The sequence below is a fragment of the Tetrao urogallus genome (assembly GCF_951394365.1).
Source record: "Tetrao urogallus genome assembly, chromosome: 6".
Classification (NCBI taxonomy): domain Eukaryota; kingdom Metazoa; phylum Chordata; class Aves; order Galliformes; family Phasianidae; genus Tetrao; species Tetrao urogallus.
Window position 1 is genome coordinate 16411371 of NC_136819.1, and position 27395 is coordinate 16438765.

The 27395-nt window shown below is 40.8% G+C and overlaps 1 protein-coding gene across 1 annotated transcript; it reads right to left on the reverse strand.

Moving 5' to 3' along the window:
* Nucleotides 1-3676: 3676 nt before the first annotated feature.
* Nucleotides 3677-21772, reverse strand: KMT5B (lysine methyltransferase 5B; the record flags this gene model as incomplete). The annotated part of the gene is made up of 9 exons (XM_079537084.1): nucleotides 3677-5183; nucleotides 6492-6688; nucleotides 9074-9210; nucleotides 9377-9396; nucleotides 10069-10235; nucleotides 10850-10959; nucleotides 11964-12129; nucleotides 20639-20782; nucleotides 21609-21772. 9 exons carry the CDS (start codon nucleotides 21770-21772, stop codon nucleotides 3715-3717), a joined length of 2574 nt encoding a protein of 857 aa, XP_079393210.1. The 3' UTR covers nucleotides 3677-3714.
* Nucleotides 21773-27395: the final 5623 nt, after the last annotated feature.

The window sequence follows — 27395 nt, forward strand, 5'->3', positions numbered from 1 at the left end:
TAGACAACATAACCTTGTTAACTTGTGAAAACAAAAGGTTGGTAGGGTGCAACAGAGCATGCAAGGCTACCAGTTTTTTTTATGACTCAGCTCAAACAGGAGTGTTTCCTGGAAAAAGGACTTAAGAAAACACATAACAGTAGTGGATACAGTGCACATATAAGTAATTTGACTTTTCGTTTTCAGCAAGTCTTATTCCAGAGTTCCCAAGCCTTCACCTTCTCATTTTAAAAGGAGCAATAGATGATAAAATGTGGGGAACAGAGGCAAACTGACAACAAGAAGCAGCAGCAGCTAAAAGCAAATCTGCATACACACTCTGGGTAGCTCTGCAGGTGTATTTAACACATCGCATCAGGCAGTATTACTGAAGAAAGCCAGTGCACTGTGAAAAGCAGAGTAATACTGCATGATGGTAATCTTTGTGCAAACTAATACTTGAGAGTTTGAAGTAGGTACAGAAATACCACCCCTCAGGGAAAGTTAGCTTGCCCTATGCAAGGCAGAGTAATCATCTGTTCTGTCTCCTTAGGACTGACATGAACACTACTCAATAGGATCAAACTGCCTGCATTATATTTTGCAATGATTGTACTGTGCAATAAGCCATTGCATTTTTAACTTTCACATTAAAACAAACAAAAACCTTTAAGAACACTGTAGCTCCCTAAACCTGTTACATGAAGAACATCATTCGCTTTCATCTTATCTTTATCTTCTACCCTGTTGACTCCCCAGGGTTATAAGATGTGAGCCAGCTAGTAGTTACACTTGTTACTACGAGTAGTCTAAGCTCTTGCTAAACCTCTTCCCAGCTATATGGGCCTTGGTGTGCAGCACCTGCATCATCAGCAGCCACCCTGCTGTTTCAGCAGTGGCTGTAATGTTTCTTCTTTAGCCTCCCCAGCTATTCCATGCATCAGAAACACAGCTAGCTGACACAGCCCATTTCTAACATGCCTTCTCCAATTCTTCATCCTGTTAAAACTTTGCCCTGGCCACCCAAAGTTATGGTGGTCACTGTAAACCTATCCAGCTGATGCATGTTTCCTTACCACCCTCCTGGGAAATTAAAGAAGCTAGAACAGGGTTCCCAGAAGTTATATCACTAACTTTACAGTGCCTTGAGACCTGAATAGGAAGGGAAGAAACATGCTCACCTTGCTAACTTTTCATACACGTGACACAAGCATTCACCATTTCCCTAATCTTAGTGGTAGGGAAAAACCACTGTATGCCAATTCGTATACGCATGATGAAAAACAAGTCTGTTTTCATGGCAAGAGAAGCACAGAAAGGACTGTGGTTATACAAGCCCCACCAACCCTATCTTGGGGGAATGCACCTTCTTATTTTCAAGATGTTTCTAACACCAAGAATCCTCAGCTCGATCCGTTTACAGACTTGTCTACCTGCAAGCGACTAAACGTAGTTCTAAATTCTCCAGTACAAGAAGTCTGTTCATGAACAAGATCAATCCAAATTTCCTGATACCTAAAAAGCCACCTACAAAAAAACCTACAAGTTCCATTAAGACCTGGCTCAGTGCTCAAAAATATCAGCATACTTACCGAAGTCTTTTTGCATTCAGGTGTTCTGTGACCTAAAAACCCATGTTTGCCAAAAAAGACTGTGCATTACACATAGGCTTTTTTTTTTAAAATGTACTCTATACATGAGAGACAGACTGCCTTTAACAAAGAACGGACATTTTAAAAATGAAGTTACAAGTATTGTGTTTAATTCTACACTTAATTCTATGCTAAAAATACATAAAGTAAACAAGATGAAACGGTTCTACCATATGATTTGCAGCCTGACAAATTAGCAAAATGCATTTGGAAGGATTCACTTGCAAGAAAAGAAAAATAATTCTTTTCCACAGAAATCAGAGTTGGCCAGATCATTAGGATCAACTCATGCAAACTACCCACATGTTACCACCGACGTTCAATGCTTTCAAACCTGGATAAGAGAACCGTCAAGAAACTCAAGTCCTTCCTCTTCTGGGCACAGAGCACTGGACCTAACATGACAACAGTATGCAAACTACAGCAGATTGAGCTGACACAACAACGTGCTTTTTGGTGAGACGCCTGTTTCTACATCCTTCGATACAAGAATTCTGAGTATTAAAACCATGGCTGAATAGAAACAAAGACCACACAGACCAAACTGCTGTACAGTTATGACAACTACAAAAGGTGAAAATTTTAGCCCTGTTTCAAAGAAGTGCCATATAAATTAGCTGCTTTATACATACAAACACATTAATTGTGCCCAGAAGCAGTAGGTTTTCCTAATGTTCTTGGAATTAAAAAAAGTCAAACGCTGCCCTGATGCTGTTCATTGTTACAAAGTAGATTCTGAAGTATCAAGTGAACTACATATGAGCAAAGAACTCCAACTAATGCAGAGTTTAAAACTAGGTTTACAATTTCCTATTTTATTGGCATGGATGTATTTCTAAACTTAAAAACCCTTCTGGCAAGTTATCTCAATTTCTTATGACAAAATTTCGCACAACACACAAATATTTACAACATATACATTTTTTTTTTTTTTTTCAGTCTTTTACAACCGGTTCTTAAAAGACAAACATTTTATAGGTTACCACAGAACAAAAGCTGTGACTTAGTTGTTTTTAATTTCATAAAACTATCATAAGTTAAAGTGAATAGATTTTCTTTAAATTCCTTGTAGCATTTTACAAGTGCAACAGAAAAATATGAAGAACCAATTCAGGATAGCTGCAGTTCATTGGATAAATGTTGCCCGTTGTAGTCACATTATTTCACAGCAAATTCTTGAAAAAATAAGCACCAATCATTCTTGCAAAGAACAATTTTATCTAAAAGTATTGAAAAGTGTTAAATACAAGGTGTTTAATTTACATAACAAGCAATAAATACACCATATCCAAACTTTTATTCTGCATACTGCTACCCTTGTACATATAATGTACTAAAAAGTCAGCAAATTGTCAACACCTTTTAATTTTTTTTCATTTTTTTCATTTTTTTTTTTTTTTTAAAGAAATCAATTTGACTTCCAACCAACGGTTTGCTACTATAACAAAGGCCACAAACAGTACATCTGGGACAGCATACAGTGTTAAAACTGACGAACTCCAAGGGAAAAAAAAAAACATCTAGCAAATAAATCGAAAAGCTGTAGTTCATTGCTGGTGATATTAACATAGACTAGAAAACCTTAAATATGCTGCTACTATGATTTTTTTTTTAATTTTTATTTAATTGTTTAGTCAAATACTGTAAGAGCAAACTAGCACTCTTACAGATCAAAAATAATTGTGTAGCCACACTGTATTCTCATTGTCCTGCATGGAAAGATTTGATGCAACTTCATAACTTTGCTTGAGCCTTTATTTTACAACAGAGCATTACCTCTACCTCAGAATTGCACATAAGAAGGCTATTAAAAAGTACAATAAAAATCTGCACAAATCAGACTTAAGAAGAGTCAGTATGCTGTACACTTTCTACAATATTATGTTGATAGGTGAACAAACAATAGAGAAGTGCTGCCACTAAGTTTTTCAGAAAGTTCTTCAGCTGAGGAATAATCAAATGGAATTTGTTGTTGCTGTTTTGTTTTTTTTGTTTTTTTTTTTGTTTTTGTTTTTTTTTAATTTTTTTTTTTAATGTTTGTTTTTTAAAAAATGACATCCAGGTCAGTTTAAGACCTATAAGCTTATGCATTGAGCCTTAAAGACTGATCTTCCCTCCTCCTGGAAGAAATATCAATATCTATTGAATCCTTGCCAACAATGAGCCTTAATCTCTTTGCTGGAGGAAGAGGAATAAAGTCATCAAATTCATCATCATAGTCATCTTCCTCTTCATCATCCTCTTCTGATGAAGATTCATCTGCCGTTTCCTCCTCATACTGAGCATAATCATCTACTTCCATTCTTGACTCCAAAAGGGAGAGAGTTTCACTACAACACACACCATTTTCATGAAGGTCCTCAGGGTACGTCCCTCTATTCTCTTCCTCTCGTTTTAACTGTATTTTTAGTTTTGTTGAACTATTGCCTGATCCTGAGTTAAACCCATTATTTAGCTTTGCTACATATAAATTATTATCCTTTTCATGGTCTTTACTTAATTTGATGCTTATTTTTGAAGAATTCATTCCATCAGATTCTTGGTCATTTGCCTTGCTACTGCTATCATGCCGCCTACGAAGAGTCAGTTTAGGGATCCCAGAGCTATTTTCAAGGATTAATTGTGCATCATACCTCGTGATTCGTCTTTTCTTTTTAGTTTTTGCAGTTCTGAAGCCGTCCTTTGCTTTGAAACTGTCAGACGTTACAACAGAACAGCTACCAGATCCAGAGATACAGTCTTGATAGCTAACAGGTATATCTACCACGTTATTCCTCTCTCCGTTCTCTGAGTGAGAGCTGATCAAGTCTGGTACTTCATCTTTTACAGGTGTATTGTGCGTATTATCCGTTTCATCTAATTTTGCAGGTGGTTTCACTAGTTTTCCTTGTCGAGACTTCTTTTTTGACGTGCCCGCGTCATTTTTCTGACACCTGGCCTCCCCTTTGTGTGACGTCCCATGAGCCAGGTTGCTTTCATCCGTTGCATGAGACTGCTGCTCTAAAACGTCCGATCGTGTTCTCGCCAAGTTATTCTTATAGCTATCCAAAGTATTTGGTTCAAGCTTTATGTCAGAGGTCTCCTTCAAACTCATCCGTGTTCTCACTGACCTCCGTGTTATGTATGTGCACGGTGGTATGTCACCATGCTCGTGAGCACCTTTCACAGAATTCAGTTTATACTCTCTTGCCGCGTGCCTGGTTAAGCATCCACTAGAGACTGCAACTTTGACTGGTCCCTCTAATTCTTTATCCTTTTTGATGGGCAAGCTTTTGTACAAAACTACTTTAGGCTCTTTGAGAACTAAATTTCCCATTTCGAGCTTTTTAGAAGCATTCTTTTGCTCTGGCCTTTTGCACTGATTTCTCTGCTTCATCTTTGAAAGTAAAGGCTTTGCAGGCTTTTTCAGTCTCTTTGGTACCCTGGAATTATTTATATGAGTTAGTTTAGATGAGGTAGAGTTTGATGATGCTGGAATTCTTGATATAGACTGTCTTGTTAATGTTCTATTTTTGCCATTCTTTTTCACACCAATTGAAGATTTTCTGTTAGCTGCAAAAGAAAAAAAAAGTACTCATGATGCTGACATTACCTGAGGTTTCCACTCCCCAAATTCTGTAGTTGTTTCATTTTATACTTTTAATTAAAACCTAGACAAGCTAGACATTATGCAATAAGGAAACTGGCTGGTTTATTTCCTATTCAGATGTGAAAGGATTGTCAGAAATACCCCAGTTTATCTAAATTCCCTCATCATCTCCACTATATCAAGTTTGGTGTCTGCGCCCCCCAAAGCTACTTCTCCCATTGAATTTTTCAGATTGATCCCACGTTATCCTCAGTAGATACTGAGAATTATTCCAGCAAAATACTGAGGATCAGCAAGCTCTCGTTTTAACCAAGATTTATTTCTACCAAGGGCCACAAAAAAAAAAAGAAAAAAGAAACAAAAAACCCTTAACTACAGTAATGGTTTCATTTTCAATTTTCCAGTTGCCTGTCCACTGTCATTTAAGGTGACAGCAGAGTTCTGCCTGCCCAAGCAAAGCTGCAACTACAAAGGTTTGTAATCAGAGTTCATACAACTAAAAAAAAAAAAAAAAAATAAAAGTGTTTGTTACTAGTTCGTTTTTTAATTTGCAACATCAAATAAGAGACAGATGGAGCCAAAATACTCAAAGTGACTCAGTTAAGTCAAACTTGAAAATATTTGTATCTTGCCTATAAATATATATGTGAGGGGAGAAAAGAAGAAAAACAGTACTCACTACTCCATGAAGAGAAGCCTCTCAAGAGCACGACAAACAAAAATCCCTTCCAATCTCTTCTGAAATTGTTAACTGTGCATGTTCATTTCAGAATAGGTATCTGAACTATCAGTCCTGGATGCTGAGGGGGAATAGCTGCCCAGTTTAAAGCATCTCTAAAGGTGGTGACTATTCGTTCAATAATCTCTAGAAGTATTTCTGTAAGAACTGTTTTCCCCCAGAATGGAGACTCCTCGAACTGAGTTTTCTTTCATAAGCCATACTACTGCATGTGATTATTTACCATATTTTTCAGATATGTACCTAATCAACAAGCTCTTTAACTGACAAATTTAGAAATACGACACCAATTATTAGCTGTAAGTATACACAAGAGAAGGAAAGAAACCAAGAACATACAAACAAAACAAGAATATACTACTTCTTATAGAAAGGCTTAAAGAAAACAGTTTGCTATATAAATTATCTTCAGTTTCCTTAATCAATTACAGTCCTAAAGACCAGCATTTGAGATGCTTCTCAAATACAAGAAGCAATTCCATCACAGTGAAAGTTCATCTTTTATAAAACGGTAAGTCCCACACTTGCTTACTTGCATTAGCTTTTTCCTGAGTGGTATCTGCATCAGTGTTAGAGCTGACGGACTGGCTGTCTGAGTTTTTGCTGCTGTCACCCAGCTTTTTGAGCCTGTTCAATCGTTTATCTGTTTCTCTCAGTCCATATTTACTATTAATCACAGGAGTAGGGGCTGGCAATCCCACTCTTGATTTAAAAGCACCAGTTCCGCGCCTACAAAGGCAAATATGACAAATATGAAACAAAGTCCTAAGTTTTTACATGCATATTAGTCTGAATCACAGCAACACATAGATAAATAGTACCAACAACCTTTGAATTTATTAGCAATCACAGGCTGTTTTAATCAGATAACACAGGCATAATTGCACTAAGATGGCTTTTCTTTTTTTTAAACATCTTCCACTAATTTCTTGCGAGAAGAAAAAAATACATAAGTAGGTTTTCCTCTTGCTTTACATCTGCTTTATTCTCTTTTCATAATGAAGTTATACAAACTACTTGAAATATACTACTTGAAATCAAAGTAACAGTACATATTTTCCCTATTCACAGCAGCTTAATTAAAAAGAAGTGAGCCCCAGTTACTGCGTTAGAAAGTGTTTTAAGAGTACATAAAATGGACTACAATGACCACGTATTTGTTTTCCTTTAGAGATGAAAGATGAACTACATAGCTGTCCAATTTTCATGATAAATAAGAAAACTTGAAAATTTCATCACAGAAAAAAAGAAATTAAGAATTTCTACACCTGCACTTGAACCTCTACTACCCACATCCATCAGTATTCCTAATCATCCTGCAGGCTTGCATTCTGCAGAAATATTGGAGACAACTTCAGTTTGGTTTCCAGCACATTGCACTGGAAGAAAATCCACAAAATGTAACCAAAAGCACATCAAAGATTGGAGAGGATCTCAATCTCCACAAAATTAACTATTATTATTATGCAGATATAATACTATACTGAACACTCTTGGCATTATTTTGAACTCTGCAAATTACAGGCAGTTAAAATAAGATACCAGGCTGAAATCAGCACAAGTGGCAGTTGCTTGAGATCAGAACAACAGTGCCATAAATAACGACAACAGCCTTCTGCCATGCCTTTGGTGCTTGGTTATTTCAGTCAGACATGAACTGCGCGCTTACCTAACGGCATAAATGCATGTATGCACGTTTTCTTCATGCTGATTTTCTTGGAGATTTGAAAGTATTTTTCAGTGCTAACCTTCCCTCAGCTCCAAAACATATCCCTCAGACTCCCAGAAGTGTAGCATTTTAACATTACAAAATTACAACCTTTACGGAATAGTTGAAATTGGATCTCTTAAGAATTATTTCTTGTGGCATACAGACACAGCTGATTTTTCTACGCATCTCCTTTTTCATAACAGGTACTTATCAGGTTGGCTTCTAAGCATATTTAAGGACTCATTTTCCCTTTCTCAGTTCCCCTAAATTCAAATTTCTCCTCTAATTTTTGTAACATAACCTTGTGACTGAGAAATAGACTCCCAAAGCAAGAATTACACAAGTGTTAGTTTTAAAATACGCAATTTTTATGTGCTTTAAATCCAAAGACGACATGTTTCTGAAAGTATTCTGATATATGAAGTTGGTCTGTCTTGAAACCCAACGTATATATTGATATTACATTGAAAAACTTGAGCAAAAAGAAATGGCCCTCAACGTTGGAAGGAAAAAGTGATAGTGATGTTCATCTATTCAATACTTAGCAGCTCCCAGGGCTGAAGTACACTTTACCTAGAAGGTCTACAGACAAATGTCTGAGGCTGCACCCCTTGCTTGGAATGACCTACCAACATCAAATGATCTTTGAGGCCCACACCAGCAGGTTTTCCCCTTGAAGCGCAAGAACTGTTAGTAACCAAACTAGACAGTAAAAATGAAGGTTAGGTTATGAAACTATTTACGTAAGTGTGCATCAAACCTTCACACTCACAGCAAGCAGAAATCAGAAGAAACAACTGTGAAATTCTTTTGAATGATTTTGTTCAGTTAGGTTCAGACGAGATGGAAAACAAGTAAGCTTGCTGCTATGGTGCAACAAATAGATACAAGAAAACACTGTCCTAACCAGCAGACATTTAGTACTTAAACCCTACAGGTTCTGATGAGATAACGTGAAAACTACTTAGATTGTTTTCATCAGAACTTCATTTAGATCAACAAAGAAAAGACTAACGAAACCTGCTTTGCTCTAAGAGCTGCAGTCAGGATCGGTTGCTAATGGGCTCATAAGATCTGCAACTACTTTTCTTTCCAATTCTACCTTATTCAGAAAAGGTTATTTCAAAGATTTTAGATTGTTTTTTGTTGTTTTGGCTATTTCTGGAAAAAAAAAGAAAAAAAAACAGAACAGAAAACAGGAGTTCTTAGCAAATGTGACTATTTAGTTGAAAAACTAAAAAAATCATGAAATGATTTTTGAAAAAAAATCATTATGATGAATTAAGAAGCAATAATAATGAGTTGAAGAATTGTGTACTCATAACCAAGTGTCACTAGTTTCACAGAATACGTTATGAATATGCCCAATTTCATGGGAAAGACTTATTTACATCGATGCATACCTTTCACAGGTGTAACATTCGCAGTATTCGTTATTTTCTCCAAAAAAGCCATCTCCATAATAACAAGAGATTTCTTCTCCAGGCTCAATATCTCTCAGAGCTTTCACACATGCTGTATCTCTGCCAGTTGACACAAACTTGAGAAAAGGACAGGAAGTGCAGGGGGAGGGAAAGAAAGGCAAGTCATTAAGGTTGAACAGTAAATAAGAAAACAAGAAGCAAAACAGCTGGGTAGGAAAAGGTGCAGGGACAAAGAAAAAAAAAAAAAAAAGCAGGGGGCTTTATTTTTAATTTCATGCTTACCTTACAGTTAGGTCTGCAATCTGAAAAAGGTCCAAAAGATAAAGTCAATTAACTGTTGATAAGACCTGAAACATGAATAGTTGTAGATGTCTAAAGTAAGGATTCACTCTGACTTCAATAACACTAGCATCTCAACTAAATCCTGGGAGTCGTAGCACTACTGCATAAAGCTGTATATCAGGAGATAACCACTTTGATACAGTTTGGTTTCTGAACTCTTCCTTACTCTACCACAACTTTTCAAATTCCCTCTTCTTCAAGGTAACAGGATTTATCTTAAATCCTACCTGCTCTTCCTTCAGAGTACAAATGCAACAGAAGCAGTGAAGCTTCTGTGCAAGCATTTAAAAGCAGCACAAGGAGTTCAGCTAATACATTATTGCTGACCACATTCAGAAACTTTGCTACATTAACAATTCAGAATAGGACAACATGCTCCACTAACTCAGCTGCCAGCTTCAAGGTCTCTGTGAAAGAAGGTGGCATCACTTTCCAGAGCCTCTTCTGAGTTTTCTCAGTTCACAGCCAGTCAGCTCTGGTCTGGGAAGCTCCCAAGTAGAGTTCTGTGTTACACTAGTAACCAGTATGCTCGATTCTGGTTTCTCTGATGCCCTGTTGTGATCTAGCTCACTTATGTTGTTTCTGAACAGAACTGCTTCTGCCATTTAACAGATTCAATACTTATTACTCACCATGATTGATAAACGCAGCAGGACCAAGCCACAGCTGTGCACAGTTTTTCCTTGTGGAATACATTACACTGAAATCATTTTCCCCATGTCTCAGCAGCATGTTTTCTTCCATTTCTGACAGTTCAGCAATACAGCCAACAAGTAGTTCTATTTTATCATTCCGTTTCCTTTAGTGTAAAGAACAGTAAAAATAAGTATATGCACATTTAAAAAAAGCCCATAAAGTGTAACAGCATGGCATTTTTTCACAAAAGCACAAGATGACAACAATTAGGCTAGGTAGACCTTTCCTCTTACACGAACTAAATGTTATTATGCCACTACACAGAATCAATTACATGAAGTCTGACAGGCATTACCATCACTGTTTCTGCAGTCTCCTGAGGATGCAAGCAAGTAGCCACAAGAGTTTTGATTACTTCAGCTTCTACAGCCGTTAAAACGACGCTCTTGCTTATTCGTTCTTGCTTATTCCCTTGAGCCAAACCTTTCAAGTGCAAAATTCTTTTACAGAAACTGCACAGCACTCTTATCAATGTTGTGTTTGAGTAATTTCCTAGCTATTGACAGGGTTTTGAAGCGCGCCTTCTTCTTCCAGAAGGTCCTTCAAGACTTTCAGCATTAGAAGTTTCAACACAAAACTTTTCAACGCACTTAAATGCAAAGCTTCCATTCCAATTCCCTCATTACAATTTTAATTCTAAATCACGCTACACTTTTCTTTATTAACTCAATCAAAATAATTGGTAGAAACAACCTAACAGTAAGCTGCATTACTTACCACTCTTTCGTTGCAACTATTTTGGCTCCGTTCTGCTCAGAAGAATACCGGTTACAAGGCAGTATCTCAAACCCACTGTCAGTTGCAAACATTCGTAAATAAATAAATACCTGCAATGAAAGAAAATAACAGCATTCCGTTAAAAGCAAAACAACAGCAGTGAGGAAAACAATTTCAAGAAGTTGTCTTGGGTCTCGAAGAACCACGGAGACCTAACAACCTTTTTAAATGAGATTTTATTCTTCCCAGCTCTGAACGAGATATTATTTCCATGAGAAATCCAGCTGCTGAGTTCAGAGATTGCTGGAGCAGATCACAGTTTCAACCAGTTCCTTTTGGCAGCTTTAGTTAAAAATGCTTTGGGAAAGCAGGATTTGCTGCCTACTTTCTTCTACACGACTAGATTAAATCTATTTTAGAATAGGAAAAGGCCAAATTCCTTTTGGTTGTATATGCAAGCAACATTCTGAATTCCAGAAAGAGGTTTTTTGTTTGGTTGGTTGGTTTTTTTTTTTGAAGTTAAACAGTACTACAATTTCTTTGCAAAGTCAACAACCTTTACAAAACGATCTTGGGGTGCTTAAAGTAGAGGAAGAGCAAGAATATTCTCACATAAAGCTCCTATACACATTAACAATTGAGCCAATTCAGCTTTGAGGTACCAAGGCTTCTCCCTTTTCCTTTTCTTTGATCCACACTTTGATTTACAGTAGCTGTAAGTTATAAAAACAAACAGGAAAAAAAAACAACAATAAAAAACACAATATAAAAATAAGTCCTCAAAATTTCTGTCTCTCAGCAGCAGGGCTTCTCTCTTCTGTCTAGAACTTAAGCCAACAACAGAAGAGGCAAATGTCTTTTTCCTTCTATATGCCTCCGAAATAAATAGCAATGGAAATTCACTTTTCCCCAACATTCCTTCAAGTTATTTGGGTTTTAACAAACACAAGAAGTTCGCCTTAAAAAAAAAAAAAAAAAAAAAAAGCATTCAAACAAGCAATACGTAACTGCAGAGGATTTCTTCACTTTGCTACTGCTACATTCTTATGAAACTTTTACATTTTCTTAGCCTTTCAACCATCTGAAAAAGCACATTAATTACAAGTACACCTACATGTTCTTTGAACAACCTTTCCTGCATTTTGTTCTTGTTAAGAAAATAGTGCCGGGCCCAGTCACCTGACGTCAAGGACTTGAAGGCTTTTTCTAAGTGCTCATCTTTCTTAAAACGTTCAATCACCTCTTTTAGTTCTTCTTGCCTTCCTTTTATAGGTCGAAATCTGAAACAAAGAATAAAGCTATTCCAGTCCACTGTTATTCGTTTGCAGTTCTTCCTCACAGTAACTCACAGCACACAAGATTTTTTGTTGGCCAGATAAATACTTTACTCCTCGCATAAAGAAACCGACTGTTAACACAAGTAAACCACAGACCCTCACTTTCAGAGGTAATGATGAAGGGCTTCAACCTTACTGCTTGTAATTTTAAAACCTTCCATACTGATGAGGCAATTTATGTATAAAATGCACTGCTGATAACATCAACCAGTACAGAATAACGTTTCACTATTTTCAACACCTTTCATTTGGAAGACAGCATCCAAAGAACTAGTATGATGCAAGTATCACTGTCCTAACTTTATCAATTTATGATTGCTATGTGCACCCAAAATAAATAAATAAATAAATAAATAAATGAATGAATAAATTGGATGCTTTAAGTTTTATAGCAACTCTAGTACCAAGTGATCTATACACAGTTGTGGCTTCTGTAGCTGAAGAAATTAACAGTTTTTTTACTAAATCCATGAGATTAGGACCTTCTTAAATGTATACCAGTTTCAGGATCTCTACCAGAGAGTTACTGTACTGATCTTACTTACCAAACAAAGCCTGTATTTGATGACAGAAACAAAAAATAGGAAATAAATTACTTAATTAAGCTGGCAGAAGGAAACCTCATCAGCTCCTTAACAGATTAATGTTAAGTGTTCACGTCTCAATTTTTGTTTAATCACAAATAGCTGACAGTGAAGGGAATACCACTTCATTCACAAGGAAGAAGAATGCTGTATTTTTGCTCCTAATACAATAAATAAAGACCCTTGAAAAGGAATATTGGCTCCAGGGGCAGTGCAGGTTATCAGCTTTCCATGCTTTCACATAAGCATCTTCTCTGAATTTTCCATTTGAAAAAAGGTCTCTGCAATAGAGTAACTCTACAGTTCTTCACATCTTTTTGAATACTGCAAAAACGATCAGTGTAACCTTGTGAGCTTTCAGAACAGAAAATACAGTAGGTAATACAGAGAAGGTATGAGGTAAGTATTCTACCTGCTGGGATAATATCTAACAAGACTACAGTACTTCTAACAAGAAGTAGATGATGCATTTCTAAAACTTACCCACTTCAAACTGCAATAAATGCTGTGCCAGGAATTTTCCAATTACCTTCTTTAACAACAAACATACTTATCCCTTTTTCCCCCCAAAGCAAAATGCCCAGCAAGCCTTGTTGCAGAAGAAAAATCCCTTCAGGCTACAGATGAGGCGACTGTCATTTTGTTCTGTTACACCAAGTCTTGTTCACCTATCAGTCAGACATACAATCAGGAAAAATCTGCTTATTCTGAAAAGAAGAAGGAAACCTTCCCCAGATTTGACTGCCAAAACCTCACAGAGCTTTCTCAGATACCAAGGGAATTCAGAATGAGATAAACTACATTTGACTAGTTTCTTGTAATGGCAATCAGAAACACCTTTTGCAACAGGGACCCAATTGTACTCCTATCATCACAAGCACAATACACACCAGCAGGCACAAATGTGACTGGACAGCACTTTACTTACATCTATAACTACAAACTGCACAAGAGGAAGAGACGTCGCATTTACTGCTAATGTTTGGGCTTTGGCAATTACAGTTCTTTCAGGGCTAAGTGAATGACTAATCTCTCCTTTTCCTTTATTGTGCTTAATTTTTTTTTTTTTAATCTAAATAATCTGCAGGAACAAAGATAGATGGAAAAACCATCACATTCAATACTGTGTTAGCACTGGAGAGATGCATGTGCTGACAGGCACTGTCATACATCAGGAAGCAGTTCAGTTTACGCTAACCACAGACAACAGTATCCTAACTCCCTGGAAGAAGCAAAAAAAAGGAAGCATGGTAGATGGAAAAGCCAAAAAAGAAAAAGAATTAATGCACTATGTTTCTTTTTAGTAATTAGAAGAACATCTTATAGCCTCTAAGTGGCTCTCCTATTTCACTTCTTCCACAATGCACCATTCTCTACAAGTGACCAGACTTGATGAGTTACCTTAGGCAGCTCAGGAACAGGCACCAACCCTGCTTACCTCCATAGCTTACATCAGCAGGGGTTTTTCCAGGTTCTTTTTTCAGGCATTCTATACTGCTACCAGAATCCTTTCAAAAGTCTAGCAGCAACTCATGTAACATCGCTCCAGACAAATAGAAATACTACATACACCAGTCTTGAAAAGACCAAAAAGAAGGCTGCAGAATGGTTGGAGTATGGTAAAAAACAAAACCAATCAAAAAACATCTTGAAACACTAACAGATCAGATAAATGTCATGCTGTACACCAATCATTTGAAATCTGGAACAAGGTAATTCAAAGTACATGACTTAGAAGCCAAGGGTTCAAAAATACTATCAAGGATCTCCTGCAGCACCTTTATCACATGTTTTATTGAGATGATTCACATGGCAAAGGAGCAAAGGAATCCAAGCAAGCAATGGAAGCATCCACACGTATGTGGAAACAGACTGGAAACCAGCAGCACCACACACTTCATGGGTTCCCAACTCAATGAAACAAAAGGATGCTTTGTACCTGAGCAAGTGAGTTTTTCCACAGCTCAACTGCAGGCATGAACTGCAGTATATAAACTGTATGAAGTCTGAGATAAGCCAGAATACCACAACCAGATTTGTCATGTTTCACAGGGACATCACCACATGCACTGCAACGGGTACCTGCTGACTTGAGACAGAGGATGCCAGCAGGCCAAGAAAGCCTGAAAGCTGCATCTTCCTTGAGAATGTGAAACTCTGCTGCGTTTAATATAGATGCTTCACTTCTCCCAGAGGGTTATGAAATAGAAACTTATTCGACTTTCCCAGCACTCTCTACCACAAAACCACGTAGATATGAGAAGCTATCATCAGTACTATCTATGATTTTAGCAGTACAGAACTTCCTCGTTCACACGACATGAAAAGTCTACTGATGTGCTCAAAGTATCGACATGATAGTTTTCCAAGAGCATGAAGAGAGCCTGAAAAGACACTGAGCAAAACCAAACAACCAAGGCTCTTAAATTTCCGTAAAATTCTTACTTCAAAGAGGAAAAATGAAGAGATGGAAAGAGCAGAAGAAAAACAGAATGAACAAACCAGCCACGCCGGTCCCAAAACTCAAGAGCAAACTCAAGTCAGATTCGTGTCTGCCCAAACTCCTGGTTCACTCGCACGAATTGTACCTTTGTAGGATTCTATCACAAGAACAAGATGCTCTCACATCTGAATCTGAGCACAGGCACAGAATCCTTGAGCCATCCTACAAGCAGCTTCAGGGAAGAACGTCTCACAGAGCACAGGGTTTGCTGCAGAACAGTCTGGCTGTTCCAAGTAAGTTAATGCAAAATTCAGCTATCACAGTATCTTTAGAGAAAGACTAGTCACCCTTCTTCCTGACAAGCTGCAGAATGGAAACTTCTTAAATTTCCCAGCAGAAGATGATCTTCTCCCAATTAAGGGCCAAATTGAAGCTGTCTCAACAAGCAGGATGTAAGAAAACACTGCTTGATGAAGCACAGGTCTTTCTCCCTCTTGTTTCCTCTTACCTCAGGAATACTTAAAGAATCTTGAAACTCCAAGGTATAAAGCCAAAGGTCAGTGAGATGCTTGCCTATAAAGGAAGTTAAAGGAGAGGTTCTGGTAAGTTTGGAAGCACAGTACCTCGCTCAGCCACTGAGAGCAGCGAGTTTGAACAGAAATGGATCCTGAAAGAGTTTCAGTATGAAAGCCCATGTAATGCATGCACCTGACAGCACCAAAGGACTTCACCACTAAATTGAATTCTTACGTCCTGACTGGGAAAAACCAGAAAGAGTGACTTTGTCAAAACACAGCATCCCATTGGCCTCTTAAATTCCAGACAAAGTGCTTGTTATTTTTCTTTACTAGTTGTGGAAAGAGAGAAATTACTCCAACTCCAGGAATTCAGCACAAACGCTAGCACTGCAAGGCTCTTAAGCATTTCAAGACCACACAGCAAGAGTTGAAAAGTAATATTCAGTTAACATTTTTTCCAACCTGTAGTAGGAGTACCTTAAGTAAAAACTAGTTCCCTAATAATCAGTTTTTGTCTTTAATTTCCAGTGCCATTATCAGCAAAAATCCCATATTCCTTGAAGGCCAAAGCTCAAGACTGCATTTTTTTACATGATAAAGTAGTTCACTTTACTTAAGTTTCCTGAACTGAAAGATGTACACATACCACTGCAGGCAAAGCTCAAATCTAACCTAGATAGAAGTAATGAAAATTCTAGCAGCCACAGAAACTCATCCTCACTACAGCTGAAAAATAAATGCATTTTTAAAGTACTGAGGACAGAGGCAGCTGGGAGAATGCACATTCTTTCATCCTACTGTGTGGAGCATCAGGGCAAAATTCAACTTAACAGTCAGCACGACTACTGTGCATAAGCCACTCTATCCTTCAAACATATAACACTTCTTTACTGCTAGAAGTGTAACTGGAAAACCTGTGTAAGAGCAGGGTTTTCTTGTTTGGGTGGTTTTTAAATCCTAAACATTCAGCAGCACAACAGCTAATTCCAACACAGTCTTTGGGAATGGGAAGAGAAGAGGAGAAGCAGGAGCAAGCTCAATAACCTCACTAAATTCATCGGATGGTTTTGTTTGCCTGTTTCTTTTTAAAAAAAGGGAACACATATTTTAAACAAAAGTCAAAATGACTTTTGGCAGCAAGTACACAATGGTGACTGAAGAATGTAAGAGCTTCAGAATGAAGAAGTGTATTGCTACCTGTAACACAACATCTGTGCAGCACAGCACTGAAGTTGAACCACACGTCACGCACCTTCCTGCAGTAGGTGTCAAGTGCTTTTTTCCACATTCAAACTCCACTCAGTCAGGACGACCCCTTTAATAACTATATTTAAACAAGCAGGGGAGCAGAGAAGAGATTCAGCACAGACCTCCAAGTGCAAGTGAGTGGGACTGCTTTGCCCTTCTTTCTTCACTGCTGCTAAGGGACCAGGGCTGACACCCCGTCTAGTTCAGGAACGACTGCCTGTTTCCCTCAGGCCAGCAAATGCTTCCAACGTATCATCCCCAAAAACTTCATGTTTGCTCTGGAAAACTGTCATTCTTAAAGCTTGCTTCGCTTTCAGGCAAAACCAGCCATCCCATGTGCCAACTTGCAGCTTCACAGAAAGCAGCAATGCGAGTTCAGAAACACACCTAAACTCTCCTAAAACAGACTACAATTTGACTTCCTGTACTACCAGGAAACTTAAATGACACTTGGAAGTGCTCTTGGCATTCCCAAGCATGATGCTTGAGCTGTAGGGAACCAGGAACCAAGAGCAATCAGTAACAGCAACCACATGATCAGGAGAGTGGCTCAAATTTAAATACTAACACATTTGTATGCAATACAGTCAAAGGTGGATTAGTCATTGAGACAACTTCAGGACTCAGCCCTCAGCCTAGGGAGAAGTATCCAAAAACAAGAGATAGTCAGATGAGCAAGAATCCCCTTGGCTTTTTACAAACCTCAGCTTTAAACTCCAGTGTTTGACAACTTTCAAACCTGGAAAAACTGGTTTTCAAAATAGTGGGCTTTCTTTCTATAGACAGCATACAAGACTACATTAATCTTACAGCCTTTATCACAACCTTTAGCCTTTATCACAAAAAAGGATTCATATAAGAAGTGGAAAAACCTCTGAGAGTATCTACACTGGGTGAGATGGTACTTCCTTAAACATGGGTGGTGGTTTTGTTTTTTTCTGACTAACTACTAACATTCTATTTTGCAGGCACATGAGCTACCAAACTGGGGAAAATGACCAAAAGCCTGTTACAGAAGGGCACAACCTTTGGAAACAATTTGCTTTCTCTTGGAAAACCAGGATGATGAAACAAATAAAAGTTACTTTTAAGTAAAGCCATTAAAGAACTTCTAGAGCTACATTTTAGGCAGGCTATCAAATCCCTGGCAACAAGAAGACATTTCACAGAAACAGTGGAAAAAATCACTAGGGGATCTGACTGAAGTCTTTTGATACCAAGCTTTCAGCTCTTTGAGATGTTACTGACATGACAGCTCACAAAGCTACCAGCCCAATTCCCAAGACAATGGACACTGAGGAATTGTGGCACCTTCCTCCCACTGCCTCCACAAAAAACAACCACCCACACAAAAAGCACACCCAGGTTCTTGTCACCACTCCAGTATAAGGATGATATAAAGACAGAAGTTCCAGAAATTATCTAGATGTTTAACTACAACATTATAAGTTTCATCTCTAATCAATACGCTATGGGAAAAAAAACAATGTTTACAAACTCTTCAACTAAAGGCATGAAGTACAAAGAGTGCATATATAGAAGACACTTCTGCAAACAAAAATGCAGATTTGGCTCCTAGAAGCAAGATAAAATACAATTTCATCAAGCAATCATAAACTCACACTGGGCTGCTGGTTGCTAGAACACTTTCTGTGCACTACCAACAGCCAAGCAAAACCACCACAGTCACTTCCATGTATGTCTTCAAACAAACTGGAACATGGGATGAGGAAATACTTCCATGCCTTCATAAGCAGGCATTTTATTTTAATCTCACCTCATCACACTAATGATGTTGCTAAGATTTATATGGCTACAGTACACCGAAACACAAGATACTCAACATAAGTTTTAACCTTTTTTTGTTACTACAAGTATATATTTGGCACCTGATTATATTTGTTTTGAATTGGGTCTACAAACATCCACTTCTATCCTTCCCCCCCCAACTTTCCCTCAGAATTACATGAGGGCAACAGCTCTACAAAGTTCTAGAAGCACTACATCTCACTAGATGGAAGGAAGGTGGTCCCAGCCAAGTAACTACAGTAATAAGCAGAAGTCATCACTACACTGATAGACAACCAAGAACTATGCTGAGAGCTTAATTTTGATTCATTGTAATGGTAGAAACTCTCAGTAAGACATTAAGAAAGAGTCAAGACGACAAGCTTCTGGCAGAAGTTGTAAGCCTCACCTAAGTATTTCCCATAGCGCTCCAAGATTATTAACTACTGTCCTTGAAGGCTGCCTGTAACTGTACTCCGAGCCTGAGAAAGGAAGAAACACATGATGATAGCCTCTGTGTAGTCTTTTGTTGCAAATCAGTAATTCAAGTATTTCACACGTTGAAAACACATCAATTACGAAAGCAAATTCTCCAGCTACTGATAGATACGTAATTTCCTTAGCAAATGCAAAAGAATTAGCTGTTTCCAAACAGCCATACACCACCAGTCATTAAACAACAACAAGGGCTTTTGAGCACATATATATTCATCTCAGTTGACTTCTGGAAATGCAGATACAATTGAATATCCACCTAGACACTGTTTTGGGCATAACATGCTACTGTAATCAACAGCACGGAGAGAACAGGAAGAATACTGGGGTTTCTCTTAAAGATGGACACTGCACTCTCTGTAGAAAAGAGAGATCTCCCTGGAATAAGTCTTTACAGTTATTAGGAACACACTGCTACAACTTCAGGTGCAACTCACACCATAAGGCTATACCAGTCATCAGCTTGTCACACAGACACACAAAGACAAAATACTGAACCGATACTCTGCTTATTTGCCCATGCCATACAGGTAAACTGTTCTTCTTTTGAAGTATCCACAGCACTAAGTTGCAAGGGTTGGGAAGCCTGCTTTCTCTTGACCTGGCCTAGAAACCCCAGCTCAGACCAAGATCCCCCATTTGTTCATACAACAACACACACACAGTTCCTTGTCTTCAGAAACGTACCATTCATGCACAGCTTCCCCAGTAAGCCAGCAGTGCGTATCCTTTACAGAATACACTTAGACATGGTGGTATAACTGGCAAACAGGAAGGGGCATGCAACAACTAAACCAAAAGCCCACCCTGAATTTAAGCCAAGTATTCAGGCAGGTGCATAACAGTACGTGCAAATCTGGTAGGAAGGTTCCAAATGTGCACGTGAATTTATCTGATGTGTACACAGACATATCTGAGTAGTGTTTCTTCAGCACAGATCTGCAAGAGCCTGGTATCAGGTGGCACTAACATTGGAACTCAGGGAGGAAGTCTCCAGATGTCGTACAAGTTGAGAAGAAAAAAAATCCCCGGCCAACAAAATAAATAGGAAATACACCACGCTCCCCAGACACCAACTCTTTGAAACATTATTTCAAATGGCTAACAGTTTAAAACTGATGATGAGTTAACTGTTTAAGCTAGAAAAGCATCTATAAACACACAGCTAAGGGTAATGGGAAGACCTGTGATAGAGTCACAAAAGCAAACAGCTACAGAGCTTTAAGTTCCTGCCTCAAATGCAGCACCATTCCAAAGGCAGAATCCCACCGTCACTGTTTCAGACTTCTGTAAACATGCAGGAAATTCCACAGTTATCATCTTAATTGATGCAATCAGAAGACCAATTCTTTTCTAGAAAAGTAAAGACAAGTTACCTAGTATTCATTTTGTGTGTCTGAAAACCTAAGTAAGGATCAAGAACCAAACTAGTTGCTAGGTCATCGTTCTCACACAGTTCCTTGGCAGACATTCCAGAGGAAGGCACATAACGACTCTGACCCTCAAATCCCGAAGCACCACTACCTGCAAATAAGAAAGCATAAACCAGGTATCATTTACGGAACGTTCTGAAACCCACCTACACCAGGGGGGAGGGGAGGCTGCAACTGAAGTTTGGATAGCCATAAATAAATAAATAAATAAATGACAAAGGAAGAAGCAGAAGCGCAGATCATTTTTAGCTTGCTTTTGTTGGTTATTGTAGCTGACAACAGCATTTCAGAATGTATTTTTATCATATTGTATTTTGGCTTCCTTCTCTCTCCACCTCCCCACATACAAGCATATTCCAACACAACCCAGTTGTACTTGCCTCTAAACTTTAAGGCCTATGAGTGTGACAAAGCCATAAAAATTTAAGTCTGACTGTCCTAAAATTTGAAACAAAAGTTTCTTCCAAATTTCTATTTCATTCGTCGCTTCAAGTCAATAGCAAAAATAAACACCCATGTTCCTTAGAACAGCCTTCAAACTACTACTGATACATGTGACTTCACTGAAAATGGGGTTTATTTCTACACAAACACACATTCACTAAGATTTGGGCTAGTAACTTGAGTCATATCTGTTACCTAGCTCCGATTGCACTAGTTCTCAGTAAGTGCCAATCATGTATTTTGCACACAACCAGCTTCAGATTAATGTATGTTCTACCACTATCACTTAACTTCTAAACTGAAGAGAGCCATATTCCCCAAATGAGTTACAACATCCAACAAATACAAACATGACCAGTACTTTTGATAAGAGCTACATGCACACCTCCTTCGTGAATTAAGACACAGCAGGAGCCTGGCACACAAACTGATAGACGAAGCACAAACACCAAACTGCACAAACATGTACGTACATCTGCTTGATCTTCTCTCAACTCCATTTTTGCCAGACCTGGGATTCTCCTTTCCTGTGTGCTGCAATTTGGTTTGATTTTGCACGTGGTCGTTAGACGCCCTGCTTCCACTCCTCCTGCCATTCACCACCATGTTCTTGGATTCTCCCAACCACTTCATGCCCACAGACAACCTGACCCAGTTGCATTTAGTCACTTTTCAAAAGGCTCAGAGAAGTGGATGAATAATTTCAGCTCCAATACCTACTGGAAACAAAACATACACATCATTAGAAGTTACAAGGAAATCTGTTTCCAAGACAAAGCTTTAACACACATTCACATTTTAAAAAGAAAGGTAAAAAGATGATCTGCATTTGCATTAAGAAAAAAGAGAAGTAGTTCACTAGCACTGGTACAAGGAGCTGTTGCAAACAGACACTCATAGGTGAACTGTAGCCCTGCAACTCGCTGACACATCCTGAAGCAAAGACAGAATTCTAAAGCTGATAGATGGTTAAAGACAACGTCTACATAAACGCAGGCCTATCTAATTACGCAGTTACACACACATACACACAGAATCATAGAACGGCTTAGGTTAGAAGAAATCTCTAAAGATCAATTAGCTCCAGCCCCTTGTCATGGGCAGGGCTGCCCCCCCCATGAGATCAGGCTGCCTAGAGTCCAATCCAACCTGGCCTTGAGTGCCTCCAGAGACGGGGCATCCTCAGCCTGTGCCAGCGCATCACCACCCTCTGAGCAAAGAATTTTTGCCCTAACATCTAATTTAATTTCTTCTCTTTTAGTTTAAAGCTATTCCTCCCTGTCCTACCCACTCCTAGACCACATAAAAAGTTGTTTCCTTTCCTGCCTATAACTCCCTTCAAGCATATACATCAATATATGTAGATATGTGACTCCAGGAAACTGAGCATTTTCACACATACACCCAATTAAGGTTGTATTTCCTAATAAGTGTAGCATGCAACCTGCTTTGAACTCTACAGCAAAAACTGACGTTACACAAACACCCTCCAAAAAGTAAGGAAGTATTTAAAAAACAAACAATCAAGAAACCACCCAAACCCACACAAAACCAACAGCATTTTTTTGAATGGGGATGGGGGAAAAAGGTTAAATCTTCATTTAGAAACAGTACGCAGCTATATTTAAAAATCCCTCGGTGATGACCCTGGAAGACCCAGGCAGCTTCTGGATCACGTGACAGGAACGCAACAACACACCTGGCTCAATGGGCCATCATCACTGAGGTTGGAAAAGACCTCTAAGATAACCAAGTCCAACCACTGCCCATCCCTGCCGTACCCACCGACCTCATCTCTCAGTGCCACATCTACCCTTTCCTTGTACACCTCCAGGGATGGTGACTGCACCACCTTCCTGGGCAGCCTGTGCTGCTGCATCACCACTGTTTCAGAGATGCTTCCTGACATCCAATCCGAACTTCCCCTGGTGCAACTTGAGGCCATCCCCTCTCATTCTATCACTGTCACCAACTAGAACAGGCTGACTCCCACCTCCCCACTACCTCTCTTCAGGTCGAGGTAGAGAGCAATAAAATCTCCCCTGAGCCTCCTCTTCTCCAGACTGAACCACCACAGCTCCCTCAGCCATGCCCCATCAGAGCTGTGTTCCAGACCCCTCACAAATTCGCTGTCCTTCTCTGGACACGCTCTGTGCCTTCAATGTCCCTCTTGTAGTGAAGGGCTCAACACTGAACACAGCACTGGAGGTGCAGCCCCACCAGAGCTGAGTACAGGGGGAGGATCAGCTCCCTGCTCCTGCTGGCTGCGCTATTGCTGATACAAACCAGGATGCTGCTGGCCTTCTTGGCCACCTGGGCACACTGCTGGCTCACGTTCAGCCGAGCACTGACCAACACTCCCAAATCCTTTCCTTCCGCACAGCTCACAGCCACACTGCCCCAGGCCTATAGACGGCTACGGGCGCTCCCTTCCTTCCCTCCCACCCGGCTCCCTGCTGCCCCCTAGGGCCTACCGTTCTGTCCGGGCCTTCCCCACCGCGGGGCTGGGAGGGGGACGGACGCCCCTCGGTGAGGGAGGCCCCGACGGGGAGGGCTCTGCCCCGCCGCCATTTTGTGCCCCCCGCGCTCACCTTAGGCCGCCTCCGCGCCGCCGCCGGTGCTGCCCCAGCGTCCGCCGGGTGCGAGAAATGGCTCATCCAAGGCAAAGGAGCGAGAAGGGAAATTTAAAAAAAAAAAAAGAAAAGAAAAAAAAAAAAAGATGGCGAGGAGAGAAAAGAGAAAGCCGAGGAGGGGGAAAAAAATGTGAGGAAGGGGGAAGAAAAAAAAAAAAAAAAAACACGGAGGTAGTGGTGGAAAATAATTCCGAGTGGGGGGAGGAAAAAAATGGCGGATTAAAATCCAAGATGGCGGCGCCGAGGGGCGAGCGGTGCAGGGGGGAGGCGATGGAGCGAGCCGCCGAGAGATCCCTCCGCCGGACCCCGCGAAAAAGAGTCCCCCAGGCTCCCTCGCAGGGACCCCGCGGGGCGGCGGTGAGGGCCGGCGGTGGCCGCCGCCGCTTTCTCCTCCTTCTCGTGTTTCTCTTTCTGTGTTGAAGGCCTCTTTCCGCCGGGCAGCCGAGCCGGGAGATCCGTCGCTCCAGCCACCGCGCTTCTAAGTTTCTTCCTCTCTCTCCCGCGAATCCGCGACCTCCTCGCCCCCTCCGGAGAGGCGCCGCCTGCCCCTGCGCTGCCGGCGGCGGAGGGACACCGCGGCTCCAGCCTCTTGTGCCCGTTGCGCGGAAGGATACACCGCTCGAAAGAAAACCGAGCCCTCCTCCTCCTCCTTCCTCAAGCCGCGCCGCTCCCCACCTCCCCCTCACGCGGGCCGGCGCAGGGGCAGGCCGCGACTGAGCGAGCTTCCGCGCCTCGCCCGCGGCGGACGGACGGCTGGGACCGCAGCGCCCATGACCGCTCTGCGCGGCGCAGGGATTCCGTGGAGAAAACGAGGTCCGGGCCGCCCCGCCACTCGGCGGTGCACGGGGAGTAAGAAGCGCCGGCCGGCTGCGTGCTGCCGGGATCCCTCCGCCCAGGGCTGCCCTTTAAATGTGAGGCATCCCGTTGCAGGCGCTGCTCGTTCCGGCGCTTTGAGGGCGAGTGGTCTCGTGGCCGCCCCTCTACGGTATGCAGGTGTCTCTTCCCCAGCCCCAAACCGCGTGTGCGGTCGTAGTCCGCCCGGCAGGGCCGCCACTTCAGCGAGCAGCAGGCACCTGCTTCCCCTTGCGCCCTGACAGGGCTCTTTAAAAATGGCGCCCAACCGCTCTCCTCAGGGAGATGCGCCGAGAGCGCCGCGGTACCGCCTGCGGACGGCGGGGCAGCAGGGGCTGCTCTCCCCGCCGGGCGGTGCTCCTGCGGGCGCTGACGGGGTGTGTTCCTGGGGCAGCGCCTCGGTGCGGTTGCTGGGTCACCCGCACGGCCGCGTTCTGCTCAAAGTTCACGAGTTTTACTGCACGCCCGATATTTTTAAGTTGCCCTTTGTGTCTCTTGACGCAGCGGTACGGTTTGTTCTCAGGCGTAAATTTTATTTTTATAAGTTTAGCAGAAGCTTTTAGAGTATTTGCATTCGCTATCAGTCACCGTGAACGTTTGTGGGAAGTATTGGCTGCAGAGAAAGTTCTGAGAGCCGCTTGCCAGCATTGTGGGTTCCTCTGTGATCATCAGAGGATCACAGAACGGTTTGGTTGGAGGGGACCTTACAACCCACCCAGGTCCTGCTCCGTGATGTGGACAGGGCTCATCCTCACCAGCTCGGGCTGCCCATCCAGCTCTGCCCTGAGCTCCTGCAGGGATGGCACATCCACAGCCCTCTGGGCAGCTGTTGCCAGAGCCTCACTGCCCTCTGAGTAAAGGATTTCCTCCTAACGTCTAACCTGAATCTCTTCTTTTAGCTTAAAGCCGTTCCCCCTTCAGCATTACACTGTGTAAAGTCAGTCCTCCTCTTGTTTATCAGCTCCCTTCGCGTACTGGAAGCCTTCTGGTGGTACTTAGTAGGAAACTATGTTTAAGGTTGTTAATAAAACACACTTTTCAGATGGAACTGGGTTTAATTTTACTTTAATTACCCAAGTGTTGCAGTTCCTAGAGAAGGCATGGATTCCAACAACGCAAATTTTGAGCAAATGGATGTTAGTGTAACAAGGCATTCCTCCTGAAGCTCAGCCTTGCCATGCCACGTTGTTAAACCAGATTTGCACAGTTTTTACATTTAATTTACAAACCCCAGAAAGCTTTACTTTGACCATAATTCGTTATTAATAGGTCACCAGGCAGTGACACTGGCAATATTAGTGACAGCGTTTGTATATTGTTTTATAGGTGCCTCAGCCTGTTCAGTGCCTGCATGGAGTGGGCGGGTGCTGCACAGTGTGGGATCAGGCGATGCCATCTCTGGTCCCAGTGGCATGGAGGGATCACTGCAGTTCGGCCATGCATGGTGAGTTTGAATGGAGCTGAAGGAAGGGCAGCAAACTTCATTTACACCCTCCTGCAGCATCCAACTTGTGATCTGAAAGCAAAGCGGAGCAGACTGAAAGGACTTTCTTTGAGAATATCTTTATCTAAAACTTATTTCTGCTGCTATTCTGGTGGCTTTTCAGTTTGGTTGCAGTCAGTTTTGTTATTTTTCCTACCTTGTAGCAGCTTCCTACTGTAGCTCTTTCATTCAATAACGCAAAATGTTGTCTTTGAAAATCAGAAAGTCAGGTGGTCAAATCGTGATAGCATGCTTCAAAAATAAGTCTACTGTGTTTAACTATTTTGCCTGCCCATATTTTGTTCTGAAAACCAGCAGACACATGGTGACTGGCTCCAACTAGATGTCATCAGAAAGTTGTTGTATTTCGTACTGTAAAAACCCCATAGAGAATTTCAACATAACTTTCACTTCCTAAATTCGTGCTATCATTTAGGCTTAGTCCTCACAGGAATGCAAAGGGTCTCAGATCTGAAACTTTTATTGCTTCTTGGTTAATTATCAAAGAACAGGCATGATGGCATTATTTCTTACAGGAGTAAAAGTTTATTTCAGTCACATTACCCAGGATTTCAGTCACATGATGATTTTGTGACTTCCTCTGGATAATTTTTTCTGATGATACAGGGCTGAAAGATGTAGAATGTATGCCAGATGAGTTTATTTCAGTGTGCATTGGCAGGAATCAGTAGTTTTTAATTCCTGAAGTAGTGTTCCTAAATTGTAGATAGTTGCACAATTTATAAATAACTACATTTACTCTTTGCTGAGTCTGTAGCTCTTTCCACCTTGAGGAGATTTGCATTTTCAACATCTTACATAGGCTGTGACCTTGTAATCATAATATTGCAAACGTTTTGAAAGCATCCAGTTTTCACTTAAAAATCGAGTTATTAAAATCTTTATGTGATGAGTGGTTTTGTAAATCCACATCTTTTAAGACAGGAAACTTGAACTTTGGATTTGAGTTAGGTGTGGAGACTGCTGCATTGCGCTCATGTAGGGCATCACACAGGTCCAACGTCTTCAGAACTGGACCCTCAGTCCTTTCACCTCCACAAAGAACAACTGCATCAAATACTGTCCAGTGGTACAAAAGCCAAAGTGAGTTTCCAGGAAAAGAAGTGGCTTTTGCTGAACTAATGGTGTCTTGTCCCTGTGTGACAGGAATGCTGTTGTTTATTCTTCTTTTATTTGCAGATCTGACTCGAAGACTGTAGTTACGAGCAATTTTGAGGAGTACAAACATGTAACTGAAAAGTCCATTGGCCACTTGACAGTTTAACTC